At 38.3% G+C, this 22047-nt stretch overlaps 8 protein-coding genes across 10 annotated transcripts; 2 read left to right on the plus strand and 6 right to left on the minus strand.

Annotated features, from left to right (window-relative positions):
• Positions 1–156: 156 nt before the first annotated feature.
• LOC9312806 (60S ribosomal protein L7-2) lies at positions 157–1796 on the minus strand. Its single transcript, XM_002876692.2, has 7 exons — positions 1700–1796; positions 1436–1618; positions 1261–1358; positions 1119–1176; positions 815–894; positions 632–734; positions 157–542 (listed from the first exon to the last, which is right to left on the minus strand). The coding sequence occupies exons 2-7, from the start codon at positions 1607–1609 to the stop codon at positions 327–329; spliced, it is 729 nt and encodes a 242-aa protein (XP_002876738.1). The 5' UTR covers positions 1610–1618; positions 1700–1796; the 3' UTR covers positions 157–326.
• Positions 1797–2073: 277 nt separating this feature from the next.
• LOC9312807 lies at positions 2074–4748 on the minus strand. 2 transcript variants are annotated; one of them, XM_021026864.1, is made up of 6 exons: positions 4110–4748; positions 3818–4030; positions 3490–3711; positions 3039–3124; positions 2864–2955; positions 2074–2561 (listed from the first exon to the last, which is right to left on the minus strand). In XM_021026864.1, exons 1-6 carry the CDS (start codon positions 4377–4379, stop codon positions 2338–2340), a joined length of 1107 nt encoding a protein of 368 aa, XP_020882523.1. In that variant the 5' UTR covers positions 4380–4748; the 3' UTR covers positions 2074–2337. The 2 variants fall into 2 exon arrangements, with proteins under 2 accessions (XP_020882523.1, XP_020882522.1); XM_021026863.1 differs by having other exon boundaries at positions 3490–3709; positions 3807–4030; positions 4110–4747.
• Positions 4749–5822: 1074 nt separating this feature from the next.
• Positions 5823–5921, minus strand: LOC110228731. Its single transcript, XM_021026868.1, has one exon. The coding sequence runs from the start codon at positions 5919–5921 to the stop codon at positions 5823–5825; it is 99 nt and encodes a 32-aa protein (XP_020882527.1).
• Positions 5922–6527: 606 nt separating this feature from the next.
• Positions 6528–9913, plus strand: LOC9312808 (sulfhydryl oxidase 2). Its single transcript, XM_002875020.2, has 12 exons — positions 6528–7031; positions 7254–7278; positions 7366–7458; positions 7565–7746; positions 7911–7980; positions 8076–8144; positions 8238–8314; positions 8407–8548; positions 8632–8672; positions 8754–8900; positions 8984–9415; positions 9506–9913. Exons 1-12 carry the CDS (start codon positions 6838–6840, stop codon positions 9519–9521), a joined length of 1488 nt encoding a protein of 495 aa, XP_002875066.1. The 5' UTR covers positions 6528–6837; the 3' UTR covers positions 9522–9913.
• LOC9311135 lies at positions 9849–11998 on the minus strand. 2 transcript variants are annotated; one of them, XM_021026866.1, is made up of 6 exons: positions 11675–11998; positions 10821–11139; positions 10677–10748; positions 10410–10610; positions 10248–10328; positions 9849–10166 (listed from the first exon to the last, which is right to left on the minus strand). In XM_021026866.1, exons 2-6 carry the CDS (start codon positions 11064–11066, stop codon positions 9984–9986), a joined length of 783 nt encoding a protein of 260 aa, XP_020882525.1. In that variant the 5' UTR covers positions 11067–11139; positions 11675–11998; the 3' UTR covers positions 9849–9983. The 2 variants fall into 2 exon arrangements, with proteins under 2 accessions (XP_020882525.1, XP_020882526.1); XM_021026867.1 differs by lacking the exon at positions 11675–11998 and adding an exon at positions 11554–11668.
• A 100-nt stretch (positions 11999–12098) lies between these two features.
• On the plus strand, positions 12099–16455 carry LOC9312809 (transcription factor IIIB 60 kDa subunit). The gene is made up of 17 exons (XM_002875021.2): positions 12099–12750; positions 12896–12974; positions 13055–13136; positions 13352–13427; positions 13662–13750; positions 13835–13911; positions 14029–14085; positions 14198–14310; positions 14430–14530; positions 14601–14687; positions 14782–14862; positions 15012–15155; positions 15262–15373; positions 15462–15544; positions 15713–15916; positions 15989–16039; positions 16124–16455. Exons 2-17 carry the CDS (start codon positions 12913–12915, stop codon positions 16301–16303), a joined length of 1599 nt encoding a protein of 532 aa, XP_002875067.1. The 5' UTR covers positions 12099–12750; positions 12896–12912; the 3' UTR covers positions 16304–16455.
• A 77-nt stretch (positions 16456–16532) lies between these two features.
• LOC110228369 (probable ribose-5-phosphate isomerase 2) lies at positions 16533–18067 on the minus strand. The gene is made up of 2 exons (XM_021025627.1): positions 16780–18067; positions 16533–16726 (listed from the first exon to the last, which is right to left on the minus strand). Exon 1 carries the CDS (start codon positions 17599–17601, stop codon positions 16789–16791), a length of 813 nt encoding a protein of 270 aa, XP_020881286.1. The 5' UTR covers positions 17602–18067; the 3' UTR covers positions 16533–16726; positions 16780–16788.
• A 1022-nt stretch (positions 18068–19089) lies between these two features.
• Positions 19090–20028, minus strand: LOC9311136. The gene has a single exon (XM_002876695.2). The coding sequence runs from the start codon at positions 19618–19620 to the stop codon at positions 19156–19158; it is 465 nt and encodes a 154-aa protein (XP_002876741.1). The 5' UTR covers positions 19621–20028; the 3' UTR covers positions 19090–19155.
• Between the last annotated feature and the right edge of the window lie 2019 nt (positions 20029–22047).

Genomic DNA, 22047 nt, shown 5'->3' on the forward strand with positions numbered 1-22047 from the left:
TAAAGTATACATCTCTATATACTCCAACTAGAATTCACAGGAACGATTACTGTTTCCGCCACCGAGTTTATTACGTACCATTGATCCTTACTTCACTTACATCAAACAACGAATTCGTTAATAAAATGAAGATATGGATTTTTAAACAGTTTCAGACACATTAAAGAAAATGTAGAATTACTTGCAGAACCCATAGCACAAATTAAGATCCAAAGAGAACAAAAGATAAGATTCAAAAAGTCTTTCAACTTAAATAAGAAGATCAAAATCCAGGAGGAGGCATATAATGAAAACACAGAGAAGTCTGACATTGAAAACGATAACATCTAATTCATCCTCCTGATAAGCTCATTGATGAAGTTCTCACGGTTTCCAGCATCACCACCTTCCACGTAGTGATTTCTCTTCTTCTTGAGGCCACCGAGTGGTGCCTTAAGCTGGAAGGGCCAAAGGAAGTTGTTGGCTTCCTTGAAATGAGGTCCTACTGTGAGAATCTCGTGGATCAAATCCTCAGTGCAGATGATTCCATGCTTTCCCAGAGCCTGTTTTAGTTGTTGTATGGAAGAAGAAACGGTGAGTCTTAACTTGATATCAGAACAACAATTAAGAAGCACAGAGGCAGATTTCAAACCTGCTCAACAATAGAGTTGTCAGTCAAAGCCACCCTCTGGTGGTTTAGCTTGCCATAACCTCTCTTGTAGATCAATTCCTTGACACTCTTCAAGTTAGGGAATCTGAAAAGAGAAGAGAGAGATCACTGTGATCTTGTTTTCATGGTAGCAAATTTAAGGGTTTAGGATGAAAATGTATATACCCGTAAGTGACATAGGGCTCAACACGGCGAAGCATGTTCATTGTAGCCTTGTTGACTTTAAGGAAAACGCCATTGAAAATCTGCATTACACAATGCCAAATTCCATCAGTATTCAATACCAACAGAATCATTTCATTCCATGTGACAATATCAGAGCAGCTGATTGTCAATAAAAGATAAGAGTCTATCTCTAACCGAAGACTAATAATAACCTAGTATTGCAGTTAGTGACAATCCTTCCAAAGACTCATCAACACAAACACAATCATAGATACCACAGCAACAGATAAAAATGTACACAAACCTGTCTCAAACGCAAAAGCTGGAGAATCTTCTTGGTCTTAGGGTCAATGGCATTGATACTGCAAATTAGAGGAACAAAAGATAAGGACAACAACATACTGCAAATGCTCTAAAACTCAGACAAAAAAAACAGGATTACATACCCACGGATACGGATGATGAACAAGAGCTTAGCTTCAGGGTCAACATAGAAACCTCCCTTAAGCTTGGCCTCGCGTTTCAACGAGATCAACTCCTTCTCCTGTGACCATAAAACTTGAGTTTCTAAACAAGTGAACAGAGATCAACTCCTTGAATTTGGAAATAAAAAATGGTTACCTTCTCGGCATATTCCTTGGAGTATTGCTCGGCTCTTTTGAAGATAAGCTTCCTGTTCTCTGCGTTCTTCTTCTTGGCGGCTTCAGCATTCTGCTTCTTCTCCAAAGCCCATTCCTCCTCTCTCTTCCTCTTCTTCAGCACCGACTCCGGAACTACAACCTTTGACTCAACCATTTCCGAATCCTGCAGATCTCAACCCAGATTCAATATTGATTATCTTCGATAGATAGATGATGACTGAAATAGAGAATCGACGACACTAACCTCTCTGTCGAACGCAATTTCTCAGAGGCGATTTATTCTGCGGCGATGAGAGTTTATATATATATATGCTTCTCAAATTAGGTTAACGTAGGAAGATATGGGCCTCATGAGCCCGTTATTCTTTTGAAAGCCCGTTTGGTTCTCTCCCTTATGCCTTAAGGCCCCTTTTGAGATTTGAGAAGACATATAAAAAGGATTTGAGTGGATTTTTTGGAGCTTTTTGGGATAAACCTGAGGGAAGATCCTGCAGCCAAAGTGATCTTTCTCATGTACGTAGATTGCAAGTGGAGGAACATATATGGCAATCTGTGGTTACTCTTTAACCTGACATTTGTCTACCAACTTTATGAGCTCCGAAATTTTGAACATTCATATGTACTCCAAAAGTTTCTATTATTGCACACAACATTGTATTGGTATATAGCAATACAGTTAGCCCAGGGTTCACATACATTATCTGCTGACCAAACAAAATTCGTTTATCTATATAACTTACAGATATAAAACTCAACTCCTTTTAAACCTGAATCTGACAACAACCCATATCAACAGTTTTTGAGTTTCTTTCTAAAACTCTCTCAAAGTGCCTCACAACTTCATGTCATTTCCGTATCGAATCTTCCGTATAAAAATCCTACTCAGCGACGGCAGAAGAAGAGGAAATCAGGGTGGTTTACATTACAAGAATGCAACCACTTGTCAGCGGCTTGGAACAGAGAGTTCACGAGCTGGTGCTCGGAACCCCCAATGGGTGTCCATAATGAACCTCTGAACTTGTATGAAGCAAGCCCAAACACAGGCAATGACATCTTCTCACTCTCCCTTGCCTGCATAAGGCTCATTGATTGTGCACTGCCTTTACCTACAACAGCCAAACGTTGTGAATACATCTATCTACCAAACAATTTGACTTCAAACCAACTGTCTCTAACTCTTCTGGTGAACACACACCTAGTTATGTTGTCGAGTAATTGATAGTCAAATCATGCTACTCTAGCCACAGGTCACTAATAAATTGGAATATTTTGGATCTACTCAAGTATATTTTGGAACCATGGCTGATTAGATATAGTCCTACGCAATTTTCGTCTTGATAATTTTAAGTTTTTAACAGTGTAAACCTGCAGCTTGTTGTTTTAATAGAATAAAACGGTTTTGTTTTACCTCCAGAAGGTGTGTGTAGGGAATGATAAGTCAAGAAACAAGCATCCAGGTCCTTCAATGTCGGTCCTGTGGGTATTCTGTAAATTGGGTACCTGCAATATATAGCACAGATTTTCAGAGACATGAACAACATTGTGTCAGCAAGCAACTGCATTCAAAATACAAGCAACAATACCATGCAACAGAAAACCAGCTTGACGGAAGTAAGTCACAGCTTTTCAGCGTCATCAGCTGGGGAAACTGAGCTGCAAGATCAAACACCTGTATTGCAACATAGGCGATAGTCATGAGGAGGAGCCTAATATGAAAGACAGAGTCAAACAGGTTCCCATTTCTTCGCCAGTTTAGAATGTGGTCTAGTTTATTGACTAAAATAAATCGAAAAGAATGTGGTTTAGTTTAAGTTGACGATGACTAGTTCCTGAGATTAACGGGTTGGAAACAACCAACTGTCATTTCTGAGCATTAGCTTTGAAATTTGAAGATACCTGGTATGATGTAAAAACGCATAAGATATGAATATCTGTCATCATCTTAGTTTTTGGGAATCCATCTAATGATTATACTAAGGGATGCTTTCGTAATTCTATATTGTGAGGTTCTAGTAGAGAAATGAAAGCACAAACCTTGTCGGCCAAAGGTTCACGGATGTATGGAAGGTCTCTTTCAAGATACTCAAACATCAAACGACCTTGAGAGCCTAAAGGTTCGCCATCATCACTGGATGAATCTTCATCCCTCAATGAGATACGGTCTACTCTAGCAGAAAGCTGTTCAGAATCACTATCGCTGCTGACATCGCTACTTGAATCCCGGAAATCGCTGTCGCTACTATCACCTGGACGCCTGCCATATAGGAAGGTAATATAAGAGCCAACATAATGAAAAACAGCTTGTTATGTTATAGTGCTGCTGATATGATGAGTCCAGAAAGAATAAGAACCTTGATTTAAGAGAAGAATTCAAGGCATGAGAATGAGCATAGATTTGAATGGCTGACAAAGAGGGGACATAGTATTGGATAACACGATCCTTGTTGTTATTCAAGACAAGAGGCACTCCGGTGCCGTAAGCACTCCACTCCGCAAATGAGTCCCATACATCTCCAAGCACAAAGTAAGGCACAGGTTTATAATCATCATCGGCTCTTCTTTCCCATAGCAATGTCTACACAGAGATTATCATCATCCACCAAATGCCATAAAAAGAAAGAGAAATAGAGTTTGACATGTTGATTGAAAGAAACCTTAGATAAAAACTGGGCCGGGACGGATGGTGTGACCGACTCTAAAAACCGATCTAGATTACTCGAAGACGAAGCGGACGGGTCAGAGGCAACAAGGTTAGGAAGGAGTTTATGTTGTTTATGCGGAGCTGATGAGGGGCCGTTAGAGACGTCGCTCTGAGCTCTCCGGAGCTGATCGATGCGCTGATTGGACCTGCGAGCTTTTGCCCAAGTGTGGAGAGGATCGTCGCCGTGTCGGCCTCTCGTCAACTGAAATCCAGCACCCAACATCGAGTTCGTTCGTCGATCGATAAACACCAACAGTCCTCGTAGTTGATTTGACCTATCTATCTATCTATCTATCTATCTATCTAAGTTCAATTTAGCTGATTTTGCGTAAAAAAAGAATAAGCATGTGTCTGTCTCCGATGAGACGGCGAAGAAGCTTGGTCGAATCGGAGATTCCAATTCCAAGAAAGAAAGGGGGAAAAATGGATCCAAGGAAGACGAATTGATAGAACAAAAAAGGCTCCTGATGATGATATCTAAGCTCCGATTAAACTGGCAAACATATTAGTGGAAGAGGAAAAAATCCCAAGAAAGGAGAGATTCGCCGAAATGGAGAGAGATTTGGGAATTTCAAAAAAAAGGGGTCAATGAAAAGAGAAAGACGATTGGTTCGTAATTGGAGAGGGAGAGAGAGAAAGCCACTGAATAACACATTTGTCCCTCATAGTTTTTGGTATTTACAATTGGTCCTTACATTTGATGATTGATTGCAGTTTTACCCGAAACTTTCTTTTGTAATTGGCGTGAGGTCATAATTCAAATATACGGTTACTTAAACAAGTTAATCCCAAGGAAATGCAAAGTATTTAAGACTGCTCAGCTGCATAACGTAGATGGTGGGTAGGAATGATTTGGGGTAATGAATGTAACATTGTAAAATATGATGACAAATATGTGACTATGGGAAAAATAAACATTGGCAAAAGCCAAAGGCCATACATATTAGGAGGCTCTATAATTTAATGGTGGATACTCGATGTTTGCTTGCTACATAGATGCTGACAAGATGATAAAATATATGCAGTGGCAAATATAAAAAAGAAAGGCTGTAAACATTTGGTCTTTCTTTTTTTTCTCATAGAAAAACTTCACAATGTTGAAGAATAAAACTATACCATTCAAGTTTCAACTAATACATGTGTACCTACTTCTTTCATCATTCATTGACATTTGACAATAGCATAACATTAATATTCATCATTCTTATTCATTGGGGCTTGAATTATCCATTAGATTTTTTATATTTAATAACACTTACATGAGATTATAAGGAGTTCTTACGCGTAAGCTTAGACTTAGTCGTCCTTCTCTCTCTAACCCTAAAAAACCCTCTCCTTTCTCTCTTCAAAAAGTAGTCGCCGCTGTGTTTTTTTTTCTGGTTCCGGTGGTTTCCACAGCACTGGAGCCGGAGAAACTCTTTCTCTAGTCTTGTTTTATCTCTTTTCTTTAGTACCTCCATGTTTTTCTTCCAACGGAATCAGATCTAAGTTTTTAAAGCTTAAATCTTTTCATCCTTGTGTTCTTGCTGTTTGGCTCTTTTGTCTCCGCCTTTCTCAGCTTCCGATCTAGCCGTATCTTTCCTTGGCAGAGGCAGTCTTCAACCGGTTCTTCACTGCCTCAGATGAAGAAATTTCACCTTCGTAGATCTAGATCTTCTTCCTTTCTTCAAGAGACGATCCTTGAGTCTCTAGGTTTTGGATGTGTCTCACCGCCTCCGTGGCTCCTCTCTGGAGCATTATAAAGAGGATCGCACGACACTTTCATTCGGTTCCAAATTGTGGTAAAGGAGATTCTTGTATTGTAACCCGTTTGTGTGTTTTTCTTAATCTCATATTTGATTTAATTTTCTAAAGTTTAGGTTTTGTAATTCTTTTTTTGGGATTCTAGATTATGATCCGGGAAGTATTGATGGTTGTAGTGTAGTTGGTTTGTTTGGGTTTTTTTTTCTCTTTGTTTACCTTGTTTGATCTTTGTCTCTAAGAATGTTCTTGTACTCGCCAGCTTATGTCTCCGGAAGTGTCTTGTACTTGCCGGCTCATGTATTTCATCTTAAATCTAATCAATAAAATCCTATTGACGAAAAAAAAAAATTAGAAGGAGTTTTGATAAGTGAAATGAATCAATTTTATTGAGCACGTGAATCTGCATTCTGCAATAGGCGGCTAGTTTTTTATCAGCCACATAAGTAGTAGTAGTATTTTATTATTAGAAGATGTGCACATGACCAACACATTACAGTGTTCTTTTTGCCTGGCTTCAAAGGTCCACAAATAATGGATTTAATAATTAAAAAAAAAAACAATTGTTGCATACTGTGGGGAATTCGACTATACAGGAAGCATTTTGGAGGGGTATAAAGTTGGGAATTTACTACTCAATTTAGCACTATGATTAGTGTTTGAATAAGGTGATCTTTGAAAGATAGCACAATTGGGCCCAAAGTGTTGTCTGAATAAAGCCCATTATAAAACAGTAACGGAGTTCAAACAGTGGGTAAGAGATGTGCGACGTCGTTCCAGAGCTTGTATATCAAAAATCTTCTTCATTTCTCTCAAAAGAAGAGGAGGGAAGCTTTCGTCTGTAGATCTCTCAGAAGAAGAAGAAGAAGAAGAAGAAGAAACGAAACTTTGAAATCTGAGAGGAGGGTTCGTATTTCAACAGGGCGCTTCGATTGGATTTGATGTCTTTGGTGCATCTGCTTTTGTTCGCCGGCCTTGTAATCGCCGCTTCTTCTTCTTCCCCGGGCTCGCGCTTGATTCTCCGGGAAATCGCCGATCAAAAAGACAAAGCTGTTGAATTGAACACTACCAACTTCGATTCAGTTCTTAAAGACACCCCTGCCAAGTATGCCGTCGTCGAATTCTTCGCTCACTGGTCAGTTCTTCGATTGCTTTTGTATTAAATCTCCACTTTTGGTTGGTGGGTTTTGCACCTTTATCTACCTAATGTTTGGTGCTGGATCTACCGTTGAATTCTCTTGCAAGTGTGTTCTTCTTATCGGAAAAGATTTTAGCTTTATGATCCTATTCGTGTGCTTATTGCTACTACAAGTCTTTATATTTCCACTGATATGTGTATCGTTTCACTTGATTCTAGGTGTCCTGCCTGTAGAAACTACAAGGTAACAACTATTCAAAGCCTCATCTTTCGTTATTCCACGCGTTTTACTCGGGAGATTTCCGTTGCCTAAATTGTTACTCTTCTGCAGCCTCATTACGAGAAGGTCGCAAGGCTCTTCAATGGACCAGATGCAATACATCCCGGAATCGTTTTGATGACTAGAGTTGATTGTGCAATGAAGGTTCTTACTCTATGCTCCTAATTTATCTATCAGTGATGTTCAGTTGTGTTGGTTCACTGTTTCTGATGCTAAGTCGGTCCATTTAATGACTTCCCTGGCAGCGCAGACGAATACCAACCTCTGTGACAAGTTCTCTGTTTCTCACTATCCAATGCTCTTTTGGGGTCCTCCTATAAAGTTTGTCTCTGGCAGTTGGGAACCTAAAAAGGATAAAAGCGAGATACTTGTTATTGATGATGGCCGCACTGCTGAGCGTTTGCTCAACTGGATTAACAAGCAGATTGGCAGGTTTGTGCCACAGATGCACCGGACTTTTATCTTCTGCATTGGCTCGAAATATATCTAACATATTCAAACTATGTTCCATCTTTGAAGTGTATCTATAATTTTCCTTACCGAGTTTGCCAATATCACATCTTACTTACTCTGTTTTGTTTCTCAATATTTTGCAGTTCTTATGGCTTGGATGATCAGAAATTCGAAAACGAACATGCCCTGTCCAATATTACCAACTACAACCAGGTATCAAGACTGATCTCTACCTAACTTTACTGAGATTATTAGCGTTTTTTCTAAGATTAAAAAGCTTTAAGATAATCGGGTTTGATTTGCCTCAGATTTCTCAGGCTGTGTATGACGTCGAGGAAGCAACCGCAGAAGCGTTTGATATCATTTTAGCACATAAGGTAGAGAGATGTGTATGGTTTTTGTGTATGTTTGTGACCTTCTTCCATTCGCTCAGTTTCGTTAATTTATAAGTAGTTTCATGATGTGTACAGGCCATTAAGTCATCTGAAACAGGTGCTTCATTTTTAAGATTTATCCAGCTTCTAGCAGCACATCATCTTTCCAGGAGGTAAATTAAAGTCTCATTATCCTAATGCTGTCACAAGCATTCCGATGGTAACCCTCTTTTTCCACACTAATTGTGCAATTTATATTCTATAGGTGTCGGAGAGGAGCTGCAGAAATTCTAGTGAACTATGATGATTTATGCCCTTCTGGAAATTGCTCTTACGAAAAATCTGGAGGGAACGATACCCTGGGGAATTTCCCTATTTGTGGAAAGGATGTTCCGCGTGGATACTACGTGAGTGCTAGCAACCAAGTCTATTACTGTTTTCCTGTATATCCACATTAGAGATCTGATAGTCCTAATATCATATTTGGTAGATGTTTTGCCGTGGCAGCAAGAACGATACTCGTGGATTCAGGTACTGTAGTTCCTTTTTAAACTTCATACCATGATACTTCAATTCAGTTTACTGAACTAATCCTTGAATGCTTGACTGTAGCTGTGGATTATGGGTTCTGATGCATTCACTTTCCGTGAGAATTGAGGATGGAGAAAGTCATTTTGCATTCACGGCAATATGCGACTTCGTCAACAACTTCTTCATGTGTGATGAATGCCGCCTGCATTTCAACGACATGTGCTTGAGGTAAAAAAATAATAATAACTCACAGCTCGATTAATTGCGGTATTTGCTCAACTAAACCACATATGCATGCGTTTCATGGACAGCGTCAAAACCCCTTTCAAAAAGGCACGTGATTTCGTATTGTGGGTGTGGAGCACACACAACAAGGTCAACGAGAGACTCATGAAGGACGAAGCTTCTCTTGGTACAGGTGACCCTAAGTTCCCCAAGATCATATGGCCACCAAAAGAGCTTTGCCCATTGTGTTATCTCTCAAGTAACCAGAAAAGCATAGAGTGGGACCACGACCATGTCTACAAGTTCTTGAAGAACTACTATGGGCCTAAGCTCGTCTCCCTTTACAAGGAAAAGAGTGTCAGCGGGAGCAAGGAAGAGACCGTCGCAGCCACTGAAGACTTGACAGGGGCCACCAACGCTCTGGTTGTGCCGATTGGAGCAGCATTGGCAATAGCCATTGCCAGCTGTGCATTTGGGGCGCTTGCCTGTTACTGGAGGACACAGCAGAAGAACCGCAAGTATGATTTCCATCTAATCTATCTATTTAAATCTAGTGGTAGCTACCAACTCCTGTTTTCTTACCACTTGTGGCAATCTTTTCTTTTCAGGCCGAGGAGAAGGTGAAACTAAACTACAAGAAGCTCTTGATGTTTTCATAACTTACAGGCAACAAACACAAAGGCTCTTGTTTGGAGTTGAGATCCCAAAGTCGCTTCCTGCAGGTCCTTTCCTTGTAACTTTTGTCTCTGATTTTGAAAGATAGTCCAGATTCTTCTCTCGAATTTTGGGATACACACACAGAGAGACACTTGTGAATGTTGGGATCTTTTATAGGAATCTTTATAATGGTTTATAATTTTGTATCCGACCATATGGTTTAGTTGTTGTGTATGAATTCAAGACGAGTCTTTGTCTATCTGCATTGCATATCTGGGAAAACACTTGAGAAGAGAGCTTTCCTAATGAGATACCTTTTTTGTTTCAATCTGTTGAATCAATCCAACATTTTACATGTATAAGCCAGAAATTATTATTTACAGTGTCATTTGACTTTGTGTGTATGTCTGTGAAAGAAAAGAAGAGTGCTCATCGTACGCCTATAATGTAAGATTGAGTTTGAGGCAAGCGCCATGAATCTGTTTCTTCATCAGATGATGAATCATCAGAGTGAGAGGTGTCTAAGGTCTGAGGATGGCGGCGGCAGGTGGCGACTGCTTTGGTGACAACGTAGATGGGTAGCATGATTCCGAGTACTCTCAGAAATAACAACTGAAAACCAAAAATAACAGTTAGGGTTCGTTCATTCAAATTAGTCCCTTGAATCTGTTGTGAGATGATAATAATGCTGACCGTGAACAAAGGGAAGACATGGAGGTTTGATCCAGAGAGGACTAAGGGGAGGGTATGCCGGAGAATGAGAAGAGCCATGAACTGCAGATTACAAGCACAAACATGAGTAAAGAGACATCATCAAAGTCTTGGTTTGGTGGGAAAAGAGAGGAGGATCCGTACGATGAGAACAAGGGAACGGCAACAGATGAAGCTTGTGGTGGAAGAAAGAGGATATTGTTGATCGATGAAAGTTGAATCAGCAGGTACAACTGTGATGAAACGATGCTCCCGTTGAGAGATTCCCCAGTTTCCCCTGAAATGGAGAGGAACATGACCCAACTCTAGCAACGGAGGCGGCGCTGTATAATCCGGCTTGAATTCCTGAACAAAACATAATCAGATTTCATTCACAAGGAAAACAGAAAGAGAGAAGGAGAAGGAGGAGACCTGATGGCAAATCTCGCAGGTGGTATCACCTTTCTCGTTGCACCATCGCTGTACGCACCTCCGATGCGCAAACTGCCAAGTTCCAACAACAACAACATTGATCAAACCAATGTTCTCCTAACGAATGTTTCTAATTGTGTTTACCTTGACGCTGCCGCTGCAAGAACAAGGAGTCTCCATGTTTGAATCCAAGTCCTCGTCGTGACAAATCCTGCACTGAGCCATTGACAAATCTCCGTTACGCAGCATCTCAAGTGTTTTCTCGTCCAAGATTGTACATTCCTCAACGGGTAAATTGGCTTGCAACATCTGGTTCCTGCTCTGAATGGCAGCCTCAATAGTGGATTCTGTTATCAACCGATCCACCAGCAGCACGAAATGATCTCCCATGTTCTCTGTTTCACGGTAAAGAAAGAAACTTGCTTGCAGCTGAAGAAATCCTTGTTTATTCTTCCCCTATTAGCTGCGAAATGATAAATAATGGATTGGGGTCAGCATTTGCATTCAATGCTAAGGAGATTCCATACGCAACATATATAAACATGTGAATTAGAAGCTGCGAGCGAATTGATGAAGAAAGAGTTTGAACATTGATGAGATCAAACGACTTAAATAAGGAAAACAGTTTTGTGGATTAATTGAAAGAGCTATAATGGTATTAATGGATGGTGGTTTAGGTGAAAGCTGAACCAAACCTGGTTGGTTACCAGAACACAATAAGCTGTACAAACTATATATATTAATTTTTCTTTTCTTTTGACCAAATTAAACTGCACAAGTTTATCGAGTCGAGTTTTGCAACAAAATAAATAAATTGCCGCTACAGAAAAAGGAAAAAAAGAAAAAAAGAGAGTTAAATCTAGGAATCTGAATTTACCCGGATGAGGAAAAAATTAAACAAGTTTTGAATGAATCAAGAATACACCAAGACAAATAATGGAAAGGGAAATTGACAAACAAAAAGAAAGCGAAAACAGAGGAAGAATCGAGAGGCAGACCCAAAAGTTAGGAGAAGAGCAAAAGAGCTTTGTAGCGTTTTCTTCTGCTTTTGTCGAAAAAGAAAGAAAGAAAGAAAGAAAGAAGAAGAACAAGTGGAAAAGCGAAGAAAAAGGAGACTTAGAAGAAGAGAATCGTATTTAGTTTTTTCTGACGCTAACAAAAGCTTCCTTTCTTTCTCTCTGATTTTTCCGAATTATTCAGTCAGGTCATAAATAAAGTTATGTGTGTTTGGAGATGAAGCAAAGAGATGGAGTAATAGATTCGAGAATCTTACGGTTGTTTTTTTTTACTTCGTATACCAAAACAAAATATCATTTATCATTGGAGACGTATCCGTCCGTAGATGATATAGTACATGTGTGCATAACATATACGCATGGCCATTTCATTACTAATTAATATATATATATATATATATATATATATATATATATATATATGGTCAGAGATCAACAAACAAATAAGATGAAATTGACAACAATCAATAGTATGTTATGGATGAAAGAAAGAAAAGAGAGTAATACATACTACTAATATACAAAGCTATGAGAGTGATTCACAAAAACCACCAAATTTTGTTCGATTATTGCATGACACGGTGGAATGAGGTGTGCCATCATTTGACCGGTTGATAACTAACCACAATCAGTTTTTTGTTGATTTTTTAACGCCGAAGAAGCATTTGCCGATTTAAACTTGTGTATTTTGGTTGAGATCGAGATGTTTCAATATGGGCCAAATCCGATTTATCAATGGGCCTAATAATGGGCTTAAAACAAATAAGGGATGTGTTGTATCGACTTCCCACGCTTTTGTTGGTGTCTCTATTTCTCTTCCTCTTCCTCTTAAGGCCCGGCCCATGGCTAAAGTTGATGAAGCTAGGGTTTTAAGCATCACAGATATAAAAGAATTTAGAGGCAGTCGTTTCCAATATCTCCCTGTGGCACAGCGGTTAAGGCTCCTCATATCTCCCTTTGAAAGGTTTCAGGTTCGAGCTCGTTGCCATACAATATTTTGAGTCTCCTCCTCAACTTATTGAACTCTTGTCGTTTCGTCGTCCCTTTCCGAATTTCTGGTAAGAAAAGTAGATGTTTAGCCTGGATTAGTTTGTGTTGATGATGTTGAGTAGGAGGATGACTATAACTAGAATTTAGGAGAGAGCTTTTCTCCAAAAATAATCAGATCTCTCCGTATCTGCCATGTCTTTGAGTTTTTATTAGCTAACTTGAGAGGGGTCATGGTGTGGTGTAACCATTGTGCGAAGAATGTTCCCGGAATTCGCCCCTTCGACGGTGGTTTGTAAGTGTTTTCAATTTTAAACTTTCGGTTTCTATAGCTCCGAGGGTTATGATGATGAGCTTTGTGCTCTTTTTTTGTAGGGCATGTGATTTATGTGGGAGGATATTGGAAAACTTCAATTTTTCTGATGAAGTTACATTCGTTAAGAATGCGGCTGGACAGGTATGTATGTATACTCAAAGCTCCTCCATCAATAGGATGCAAGATTAGAGCATTTTGTTTTTGTCAAATCATCTCTTCTAAGATTGGTTGTTTGACAAGTTAGCAACTTTTTTCTTCTTTAACAACAGTCTAGTGAGTAACTTAGATATACTCGTGCCTGCCTTTCTAACTTGATCCTTACCTCCATCTTTATGAAATTATTTCTGTGCCTGCAGAGCCAAGCGTCAGGTAACATAGTGACGAGTGTTCAGAGTGGGATTCCAAGCTCACGTGTACGAAGATTTAGAATAGGTATAAGACTTTCTGTTCACTGTTGGCCTAAATAGTGCCACTGATACATGATCTAGTCTTCAGCTTTCGTTTATTATCGATTTGATCTTACCACTTGCCAGTTTGCACACATTCACTGGCTCATCTTTTAGCCTTACTCCTTATTCTTTTTTTTTTTTACATCCGGCCAAACTTGAGGCCATGTGACTCTCTGAAAAGTCATTGCGTTGTTAGACTCTTTACCTTTGTTGGCAGCTAGAGATGAGTTTAGGAATTTGAAAGATGCCTTGGGAATTGGTGATGAAAGAGATGATGTGATTGACACGGCTGCCCGATTCTTTGAAGTATGTTTAGGTTTTACATATCGTCTCAATATTAATCACTCTGTCAGGATTCTTACACCGTCTAACTTTATTTATCTTCTGAAGATGGCAACTGAACAAAACTTCACCAAAGGGCGCAGAACTGAACTTGTACAGTCTTCCTGTCTCTACTTGACTTGCAGGTTAGAATCTTAGTAATCCTACTTACATATTTCTTTCCCTCATATATCATGCTGAGTTATGTTACGAGTGATGCGTTATTTCGATTTATGTTAACCAAATACTTTCTTTACTTGTAGAGAAAAGAAAATTCCGTTTCTACTTATTGATTTTTCAAGCTACCTTCGAGTTAGCGTGTAAGTTGAGTTGTTTTTATTCCCCGTACTACTTTTCTCTTTATTTGATAGCCTAATTACCTGTTAAGTCTACTGCAGAGTCGAGTAATGCTGGTATTGGTTTCATGTCTAGTTACGAGTTAGGTTCTGTGTACTTGCAACTCTGTGAAATGTTCTACCTTGTGCAAAACGGGAACTATGAGGAGCTTGTTGATCCTTCAATCTTCATTCCTCAATTCATGAACAGTAAGTATGTCGTCTTTTGGCTCCCATTCTTTTTCTTTATCGGATTGATGCAGAACATTCTATTTTAGTCAAAATACAAAACAGTTATATCAAATTCTTGTTTCATTAAATACTTGCAGACTTATTGAAAGGTGCACACAATATAGCAAAAAATGTCTTGGATAAGGTCTTGGGTACGGCTACAAACATTATATCTAGTATGAAGAGAGATTGGATGCAGGTGTGTTTTTATTGTTAAAAGGATAGTTGCCTACATGTTCTTTGTCTTAGAGTTATTTATTGGCTTGCAGACCGGCCGGAAACCAAGTGGAATATGTGGAGCAGCAATTTACATAGCTGCACTTTCTCATGGTATCATGTGCTCTAGGGCAGATATTGTAAGAATATGATTTCAGCTTTTTAAGAGAATATTGTCATAAGATGAGATAGCAAGGATGTTTCGATTCGATGTGTTTTCTAAATATTTTTCAGGCAAAAATTGTGCATATGTGTGAAGCAACAATAACCAAAAGATTGGATGAGTTTGCTAATACCGAGGCTGCAAGTTTAACTGTGAGTTATTTCATTTGCAGGATTATGTTACAAATCGTTTCTAGTTGTAGAGTTAGTTATTCGCTAATTAGATGTTGTCAATTTTTTGCCTCATATTACTTGTTAATTGTATGTTGATTCTTTTTCAATTGTTGTACTTGCTTGTCTAGGTTGATGAGCTTGATAAAAGCGAAAATATATTGCGTGAAAAACCTTTTAGCCCAAGACCAAATTCTGACGAAGGAGTAGTGAACTGTAAGCATAAGGATTTAAAACGTTTTGGTTTCGGATTATGTAAGAGCTGTCACGATGCTGTAAGTCTCCGGACTTAGTTTTTTTAACATTTTTGTGATGCTTATGCAACTGGCGACAAATGGCTCCGAGAGTTGACAATCAGATGCTTCCAAAATTTTCCGGCAGTTCATGAAAATTTCTGGTGGAGTTGTTGGTGGGTCGGATCCTCCTGCTTTCCAGCGAGCAGAGAAAGAGAGAATGGAAAAAGCAGCTAGAGAAGAAAACGAGGGAGCAATTGGTAGCTTAAACCACCATGAACAACTATCGAAATTTTATATTTTGCTATTGTTTAGCTCTTGAGAATTTGTTTTTGTGCTGTGTCTCAGAGAAAAGTGAAGGAGAAACAGATTGGGATGCTGAAGCTCCGGATGAATCAGGCAATCTTTCTGACCTCGATGGTGATGCTGAGGTGGGCAATAATTTTGCTTCCTTGTGTTGTATCCTCTAGATTCTAAATAGAATGTTTAACCTCGAAGAGGGAACATGAAATGGAAAAAACTCTCTTCAGTCTATTTTCCTTACAACAGTTTCTCACTTTACATTTGATGGTTGGTCATAATATTTCACTGTGTCCCAGGTGGATGGCTGTTTTCTCAACGAGGACGAAAAGCTCATGACGAAGATCTCATGGGAATTAGATAACAGAGACTATCTTGAGGTGAATCTTGAAGCTGTGGCGAAATCTAGAAAGGAAAAGCGACAAAAACGTGCTGAGGAAGCAAAGAACGCGCCTCCACCAGCTACAGCCATGGAAGCAGTTCGCAGAATAGTTAAGAGAAAGGTAAAAGTATTGTATCTTTTGAAGAAGAACGTTTGGAGTTTTCTTGTGTTTCTGATTTTGAGTCTTATACAGAGACTCAGTGGAATCAACTGCGATTTTTTGGACGAGCTCTTAGATAATGTGGTAAGTTTATTATCCTCTCTTCTCGTTTCCTTAGTTGTCATCACTTTCAGGTCTATACAATTTTGTTCTTGTTTCTTCTTTCAGCCAGCGGAGAAGTCACAGAAGAAACCGAGAACCGAGACAGTTACAGAGAAGAAGAAGGAAGAGCATGAGATTGTTGAAGATGAAGAAGCAGCATACGAGATGAACACAGATGAGAAATTCTATGAAGACGAAGTGGAAGAGGAAGAGGAAGAGGATGGTTATGATTTTGGATTGTACTAATGATACTTTATATTATCTAGTTATATTTTGATTCATTTTTATTTTGCCGGACTAGTTAAACAAATTTGTGCATTAGTAGTGTAGGAGTACCCAAATTGGTGTTTACTATCTTCTAGTATGTCGATTTGCCGATTCTAGTAGTTTTAGTGCCATCGTTTTTGCCTGATGCATGTTTTTGACGATACAAAAGAAAAGATCATGATTTAAGATTGAGAATGTAGTACTGAGCCTATGAATCAACTATGATATTTTAACAGAAGAAGAAAAGCCCAACACAAGCCCAGTAGTTAAAAAAGAAAAGCATTCAAACTCAAAGGCAAGATTGATGATGATGGTGACAATGTCATGCAATCCAAAACTCCGTGAAAAGTCAGTCATATCTCCTCCTCACAGTGACATCATCCAAAACCTATCTCATATCATCTAAATCATAGAGCAGCAAACCATAATCCTCTATCTCCTAATACAAAACAGGCCAAAATCAACTAAGAAGAGGAGGTGTTGTGTTGTTTGTGCTTGATCTTAACACCAAGCTCGCCTGCAATGATAACAGTCGAAGCCATATCCAGAAACATTCCATGCTCCACTACTCCTGGAAGCCTCAGAATCGCATCACTCACAGCTCCCAAATCTCCCATATCCTCTTCCAAATGCATATCCACTATGTAATTCCCATTGTCTGTCACAAAGGGCTTACCTTTCTCTCCCACTCGGAGATTCGCTTCACACCCGTATCCTTCCAGCAGACTCCGGAGCTTCTCCGCCGTGAATTTCCAGCAAAAGGGCACTATCTCCACCGGAAGAGCAAGCTTGCTTCCACCGATGTGCTTCACCATCTTGGACTCGTCAACGATGACCACGAACTTCTTAGAAGCTCCTTCGATCATCTTCTCCCGAAGCAGAGACCCTCCTCTGCCTTTCACGAGGTTGAGATAAGGGTCGACCTCGTCGGCGCCGTCGATGGAGAGATCGATGACAGGGTGTGCGTCGAGATCAGAGAGAGGGATGCCGAGAGACAGAGCCTGCTCCTGCGTCTTCTTCGAGGTTGGTATACCAACGATGTTCTCGAGTTTGCCTTGGCGGAGAAGCTCGCCGATGCGGTCGACGGCGTGTTTGGCGGTGGAGCCGGTACCGAGGCCGAGGACCATGCCGGATTCGACGAATTCGACGGCTTTGTAAGCGGCGATGCGTTTGAGCTCGTCTTGGGTTAAAATCATGGGATGTGGCGGTGAGGCTACATCAAAGGCGGAGAAAGATTTGTCCGATGCAATGAAGAGAGGATCATACGCAAGCGCCATTTCAAAATCCCGACCGATAAAAAAAAATCGAAAATTGGACAAGACTAAGAGATGAATTTGGTGAAATTGCAGATGAAGGAACCCTCGACGGGAAAAATGAGGGGAAAGATAAGATTTGAGAAATTAGGGAAAATGAATAGAGAAGGTCGAATGAAATGTGTGTGTATATGTATAGAGATGAAGAATAGCGTGAGAAATATGCAACTTACAGAGAAGGAAGAAAGAAGAAAGAATGTGTTTGTGTGGTGGCGGAGAAAAGATAAAACAAAGTAAAGTGGAGGAGACTGAAGACGAAGAAGAACAAGATAGGGTTTGTGTTTGTGCGAGAGAACAAACGAATAAAGACAACAACACCTCTCACTTTCAAGAAACGAATCTTTCGGGTTTTATTTTTATTTCTGTCCCTTATTATTTTATCCTTATTTACATGAATTAACCGAAATTTCGTTTTTTATAAATTCCCAAAGTCAGTAATTCCCAAAATATTTTTTCATTTTTACGTAATTAAAGAATTAACGTTTTAAATTATGGAAGGAGCTATAAAAATTAGAAAGCGTGACGGCGGATATTACCGGGGTCAATATAAGAAAGAAAATTTGGGACAACGCACAACCTTGTTGGGCCCAAAAAGGAGCTACTGTAGACGCCGTTCCTTTGTCCACTCACCTCCTTAGGCCTGTCCATTCGGTTTTCGGTTCTTTCGGTTTTAAAATTTAGTATCTATTTGGATATTTTGAAATTTTGGTTCGGTTTCGGTTTGGTTCCGGTTTTCTTGGTTTTAAAATTTAGTATCCATTCGGTTATTTTGCTTATGATATTTTCGGATATTTCGGTTATTTTGAGTATTTTCAAATATTTTTGGATATTTTTCGGTTATTTTTGAGTATTTTTACTATTTTTATAGATTTTCAAGTCTTTTTGATTATTTGGTCAATAAATAACTAATTATTTTGAAAATATAATTGTATTTCGGGTATTTCGGTTACCCGAAATATTTCGGTTCAGTTACGATTATTTCGGTTATCAAATTTAGTATCCATTCGGTTATTTTCAAATTTTCGGTTCGATTCGATTCGTTTTTTTTTGCTTCGGTTTCGGTTCGGTACATTCGGTTCGGTTTAAAAGCCCAGCCCTACACCTCCCTTTAAGGGAAAACAAATCATAAAATGAAATTCTCAACAACAAAACAAAATGATGATTACATACATTTGACCAAAACATATCCTAATGTATTATTATAAACTCCATTACCTACCTTATCGAGAAACATTTTTATAACTAGAATGTATATTTGATTACTAGCATTCCATCACATCAAGAAAAAAATTACAAACCCATGTAAGCATTAATAACAAACGAGACTTAATTTACACATATCTTAAGGCTTAAGCTAATGTAAAAAAATCATCAGATAAATAATAAAAGAATATGGTGGTTTACAAAACTATATATTCACATAATGAAATATATATATATATATATATATATATATATATATATATATATTTATAAAGAATTTGTAGGCAACTAGCTACGAAAAAAAAAAGAATGAGATCAGGTCACGAGGGCTGATGTTGCGACGGCGAGAAGCCAATGGAAGAGGTCAAGAAGACGAAACGCGATCGCGGTGGAGGAAACGGGAATGCTGACGAGGAGGAAAAGCAGCGTTGCGATTGCTACGTTGGGGCGAGAGTTCATGAGGAAGCTCTGAAGAAGACCAACGGAGTCGCAGATAACAGAGTCGTAGCTGCTGTAGAAACGTTTCTCCCAATCCATCCAGTGAGAAGGAGGCTCGTAGTTACGCTCAACCATCTTCATCTCGTGGATACGTTTCCTAAGAACGATCATGTTCTCGTCCACCAATCTTCCTCCTCCGTAGTAATGGTCTTTTCCAGAAGCAGAGACGCTCATCGTCATCGTCTTCTTCTTCTGCGAAGTGGTTGTTCTTTGAGAAAGAACCAGTGGATGGAATCGGAGTGGTGAAATCGAAGCCGGCGAAGAAAGTAGTGTGGCCTCCATTGTATTGTAGATTGTGAGTTTGGAATGTTGTTGTTGGTTGGAATCAGGGGATGGAGAAGATAATGGACAGTTGGAAATGTATTTATAACCGAATTATTTGGATGATATAATATCAAACAATTTATCAAGATAAAGTATAGTTTATGATTAGCGCGTTGCCATTCGCAATTTGATTAATGAATGGTATGGAACCCACTTTCCTTTACCTCCACGTCATTTTTTCGGCGATTCTATTAAATTCTGCTTACACGTCTTATACTATTCACCATCAAATCAACCAACTTGTATATGGATATATCATTTAATTCTGCTATATCTATGGATATTCTATGTTTTATTGTAGTTTCACTCTCTGGTTTGTTTCTAGATTACGTGTTTGTATTCTAATCTTTCTGCTCCAGCTTGACAACGTTGATTTTTACTCGACATGCTTATTTTTTGACCTAGGTTTGGAACACACTTGAAAAGTTAAATTCTTTTTGTAACCGGTCGGAAAATTAATCCTATTACTTAGAGCGCAATTAATGAAGAAATGTTAATGATTAAGAAACGTGAAGTTATAATTGATGCATTATGAAAACGCCTACGGTACGTTAACTTATTGCTTGTTAGATTGGGAGACACGGTAATCGGAAAGTGTAGTGAAATTGAGAACCCTCCATTAATAATGCACATGATATGCATAATGCGTAGGCCGACGACTCTTTTTCATAATAACCATTTAAATAACTCTCAATATAATGATATACTATATCCATTCTTTATAGCGAAATTGACCTCCCATTTGTTTATGTAATTGCACCTGAAAAGCGTACAAGTCGGTGACCTTTTTAATTATGCGCTTACTTGTTTACATTTAAATTAAATTGGAAAGTTTAAGCAAATTATGGGAGATCGTTTTGTAACCTTTTTTCTAGCTAGGCATGGGAGTTAAAGGGTTAGGGGTTGGGAGTCTATAGGTTGCGTTTCTGGGAAGGAAATTTTGGGTTTCAGGTTTGCCTCGACGACAGCTCGGCGACGGGAACCGGTAACTCCGGTCAAGGTGCTCGGCGTCGAAGCGTAACCGCAAAGAAGTCTCCTTTGTTACCGCCGGAGCTATTCGTCTTTCCTTGTGTTTCCATCCACCGTAGCAGCTCAGATCTCTTTTTCCGGTCATCGACGTCGGTTTTTCTCACCGTTTTGCAGTCGTGTTTGTTTCTCGATGTAATTACTTGCTCTGCCCAGTTTGGGATTTTTATAAAATATATATTTAAAAAAAAAATATATATATATATATATATATATATATATATATATATATGGGAGAATTTATTGTATGTTTCGATACTTTTATTTGTCTTACATGTCCAAAAGTCACCATCATATACATAACATCAGCTGATCACAAAACTATAAACAAATTTATACAAAGCAGCAAGGGTTAAGACCTTAAGTTTTTATGGTTTAATTTTTTTTGGTAAACTAGAAACAAAAAGAGCCATCTGCAGGCAACGAGTCGTAAAGGTTCGAGAATGTTTGGACCGGACGCCACGTCACGGATGGTGTCTTTGACTTTTTCCCAATGGACGGCTTCTTAAATACTGTTTAAGTGTTTATTACTAGTATCTTATTTATTTAGGGAATTTAATTCGGTTATTAGTATTAGTTTACTACTAGATTTTCACCCGCGGTACACCGCGGGACTATAAATTTTTTAAAAGTTATCTATTGTTTTGTTTGATTTAAATGTACTTATATATATATATATATATATATATATTACCCCGCATTAAACCCGTTGGTCGATTTTTGATAACTAAAAATTAAAATTTTAAGTTAAATTTATTTTGTTAATATTGTTTGTTTTGTTTAGCATTAATTGTATTTTGATAGTTAATTCTACGATTTCACTAGTAGTACCGCCCCGTCCTACCATATAATCATGTCCCGTGAAATTAAACATTATTTTGTTATTGTTTTTTATAATATTTTAATTTATAAAACATATATAATTTTAGTCAATTTCAAAATTTTCTTTAAATGGCTCCCATAATATATATATTCTTAATTTTTATAGAGTTCAAATATCATTAATATAATAAAATTTTTATAAAATTTAAATATTATAAATACTTTAAACGTTCTAAGATTTCACTCGTAGTATATCGTTCCGTATTAATATCGACACAAACCTGTCACACCATATAATCCCGTCCCGTGAAATTAAACATCATGTTATTTTTCTTTTTAATAATAATTTTATTTAGAAGACATATAATTCGAGTCAATTTAAAATTTTGCTTTTAAATTGTCTCCATAGTATATATATTTATAATTTTTATAGAGCTCAAATGTTATTAATATATAAAATATTTTATAGAATTGAAATATTATAGATACTTTAAAAGTTTTATAAAATTTAAATATTTATAATATTTAAATTTCTTA

The sequence above is a fragment of the Arabidopsis lyrata genome (genome assembly GCF_000004255.2).
Source record: "Arabidopsis lyrata subsp. lyrata unplaced genomic scaffold ARALYscaffold_5, whole genome shotgun sequence".
Lineage (NCBI taxonomy): Eukaryota > Viridiplantae > Streptophyta > Magnoliopsida > Brassicales > Brassicaceae > Arabidopsis > Arabidopsis lyrata.

Excerpts from the sequence above, each read along its gene's own strand:
- LOC9312806 (XM_002876692.2), bottom strand. The coding sequence starts at position 1,609 with ATGGTTGAGTCAAAGGTTGTAGTTCCGGAGTCGGTGCTGAAGAAGAGG. Across the intron at positions 1,177-1,260 it reads TTCATCATCCGTATCCGTGG|TATCAATGCCATTGACCCTA; the intron begins GTATGTAATCCT and ends TCTAATTTGCAG. Across the intron at positions 543-631 it reads ACAACTCTATTGTTGAGCAG|GCTCTGGGAAAGCATGGAAT; the intron begins GTTTGAAATCTG and ends CAACTAAAACAG.
- LOC9312807 (XM_021026863.1), bottom strand. The coding sequence starts at position 4,379 with ATGTTGGGTGCTGGATTTCAGTTGACGAGAGGCCGACACGGCGACGAT. Across the intron at positions 3,710-3,806 it reads AATTCTTCTCTTAAATCAAG|GCGTCCAGGTGATAGTAGCG; the intron begins GTTCTTATTCTT and ends CCTATATGGCAG. Across the intron at positions 3,125-3,489 it reads GTGAACCTTTGGCCGACAAG|GTGTTTGATCTTGCAGCTCA; the intron begins GTTTGTGCTTTC and ends GTTGCAATACAG.
- LOC110228731 (XM_021026868.1), bottom strand. The coding sequence starts at position 5,921 with ATGAAAGTGTCGTGCGATCCTCTTTATAATGCTCCAGAGAGGAGCCAC.
- LOC9312808 (XM_002875020.2), top strand. The coding sequence starts at position 6,838 with ATGTCTTTGGTGCATCTGCTTTTGTTCGCCGGCCTTGTAATCGCCGCT. Across the intron at positions 7,279-7,365 it reads CTGCCTGTAGAAACTACAAG|CCTCATTACGAGAAGGTCGC; the intron begins GTAACAACTATT and ends ACTCTTCTGCAG. Across the intron at positions 7,981-8,075 it reads ATATTACCAACTACAACCAG|ATTTCTCAGGCTGTGTATGA; the intron begins GTATCAAGACTG and ends GATTTGCCTCAG.
- LOC9311135 (XM_021026866.1), bottom strand. The coding sequence starts at position 11,066 with ATGGGAGATCATTTCGTGCTGCTGGTGGATCGGTTGATAACAGAATCC. Across the intron at positions 10,749-10,820 it reads CTTGCAGCGGCAGCGTCAAG|TTTGCGCATCGGAGGTGCGT; the intron begins GTAAACACAATT and ends GGAACTTGGCAG. Across the intron at positions 10,329-10,409 it reads GCCGTTCCCTTGTTCTCATC|TTCATGGCTCTTCTCATTCT; the intron begins GTACGGATCCTC and ends TGTAATCTGCAG.
- LOC9312809 (XM_002875021.2), top strand. The coding sequence starts at position 12,913 with ATGGTGTGGTGTAACCATTGTGCGAAGAATGTTCCCGGAATTCGCCCC. Across the intron at positions 13,428-13,661 it reads TGTACGAAGATTTAGAATAG|CTAGAGATGAGTTTAGGAAT; the intron begins GTATAAGACTTT and ends CTTTGTTGGCAG. Across the intron at positions 14,863-15,011 it reads CCGAGGCTGCAAGTTTAACT|GTTGATGAGCTTGATAAAAG; the intron begins GTGAGTTATTTC and ends TTGCTTGTCTAG.
- LOC110228369 (XM_021025627.1), bottom strand. The coding sequence starts at position 17,601 with ATGGCGCTTGCGTATGATCCTCTCTTCATTGCATCGGACAAATCTTTC.
- LOC9311136 (XM_002876695.2), bottom strand. The coding sequence starts at position 19,620 with ATGGAGGCCACACTACTTTCTTCGCCGGCTTCGATTTCACCACTCCGA.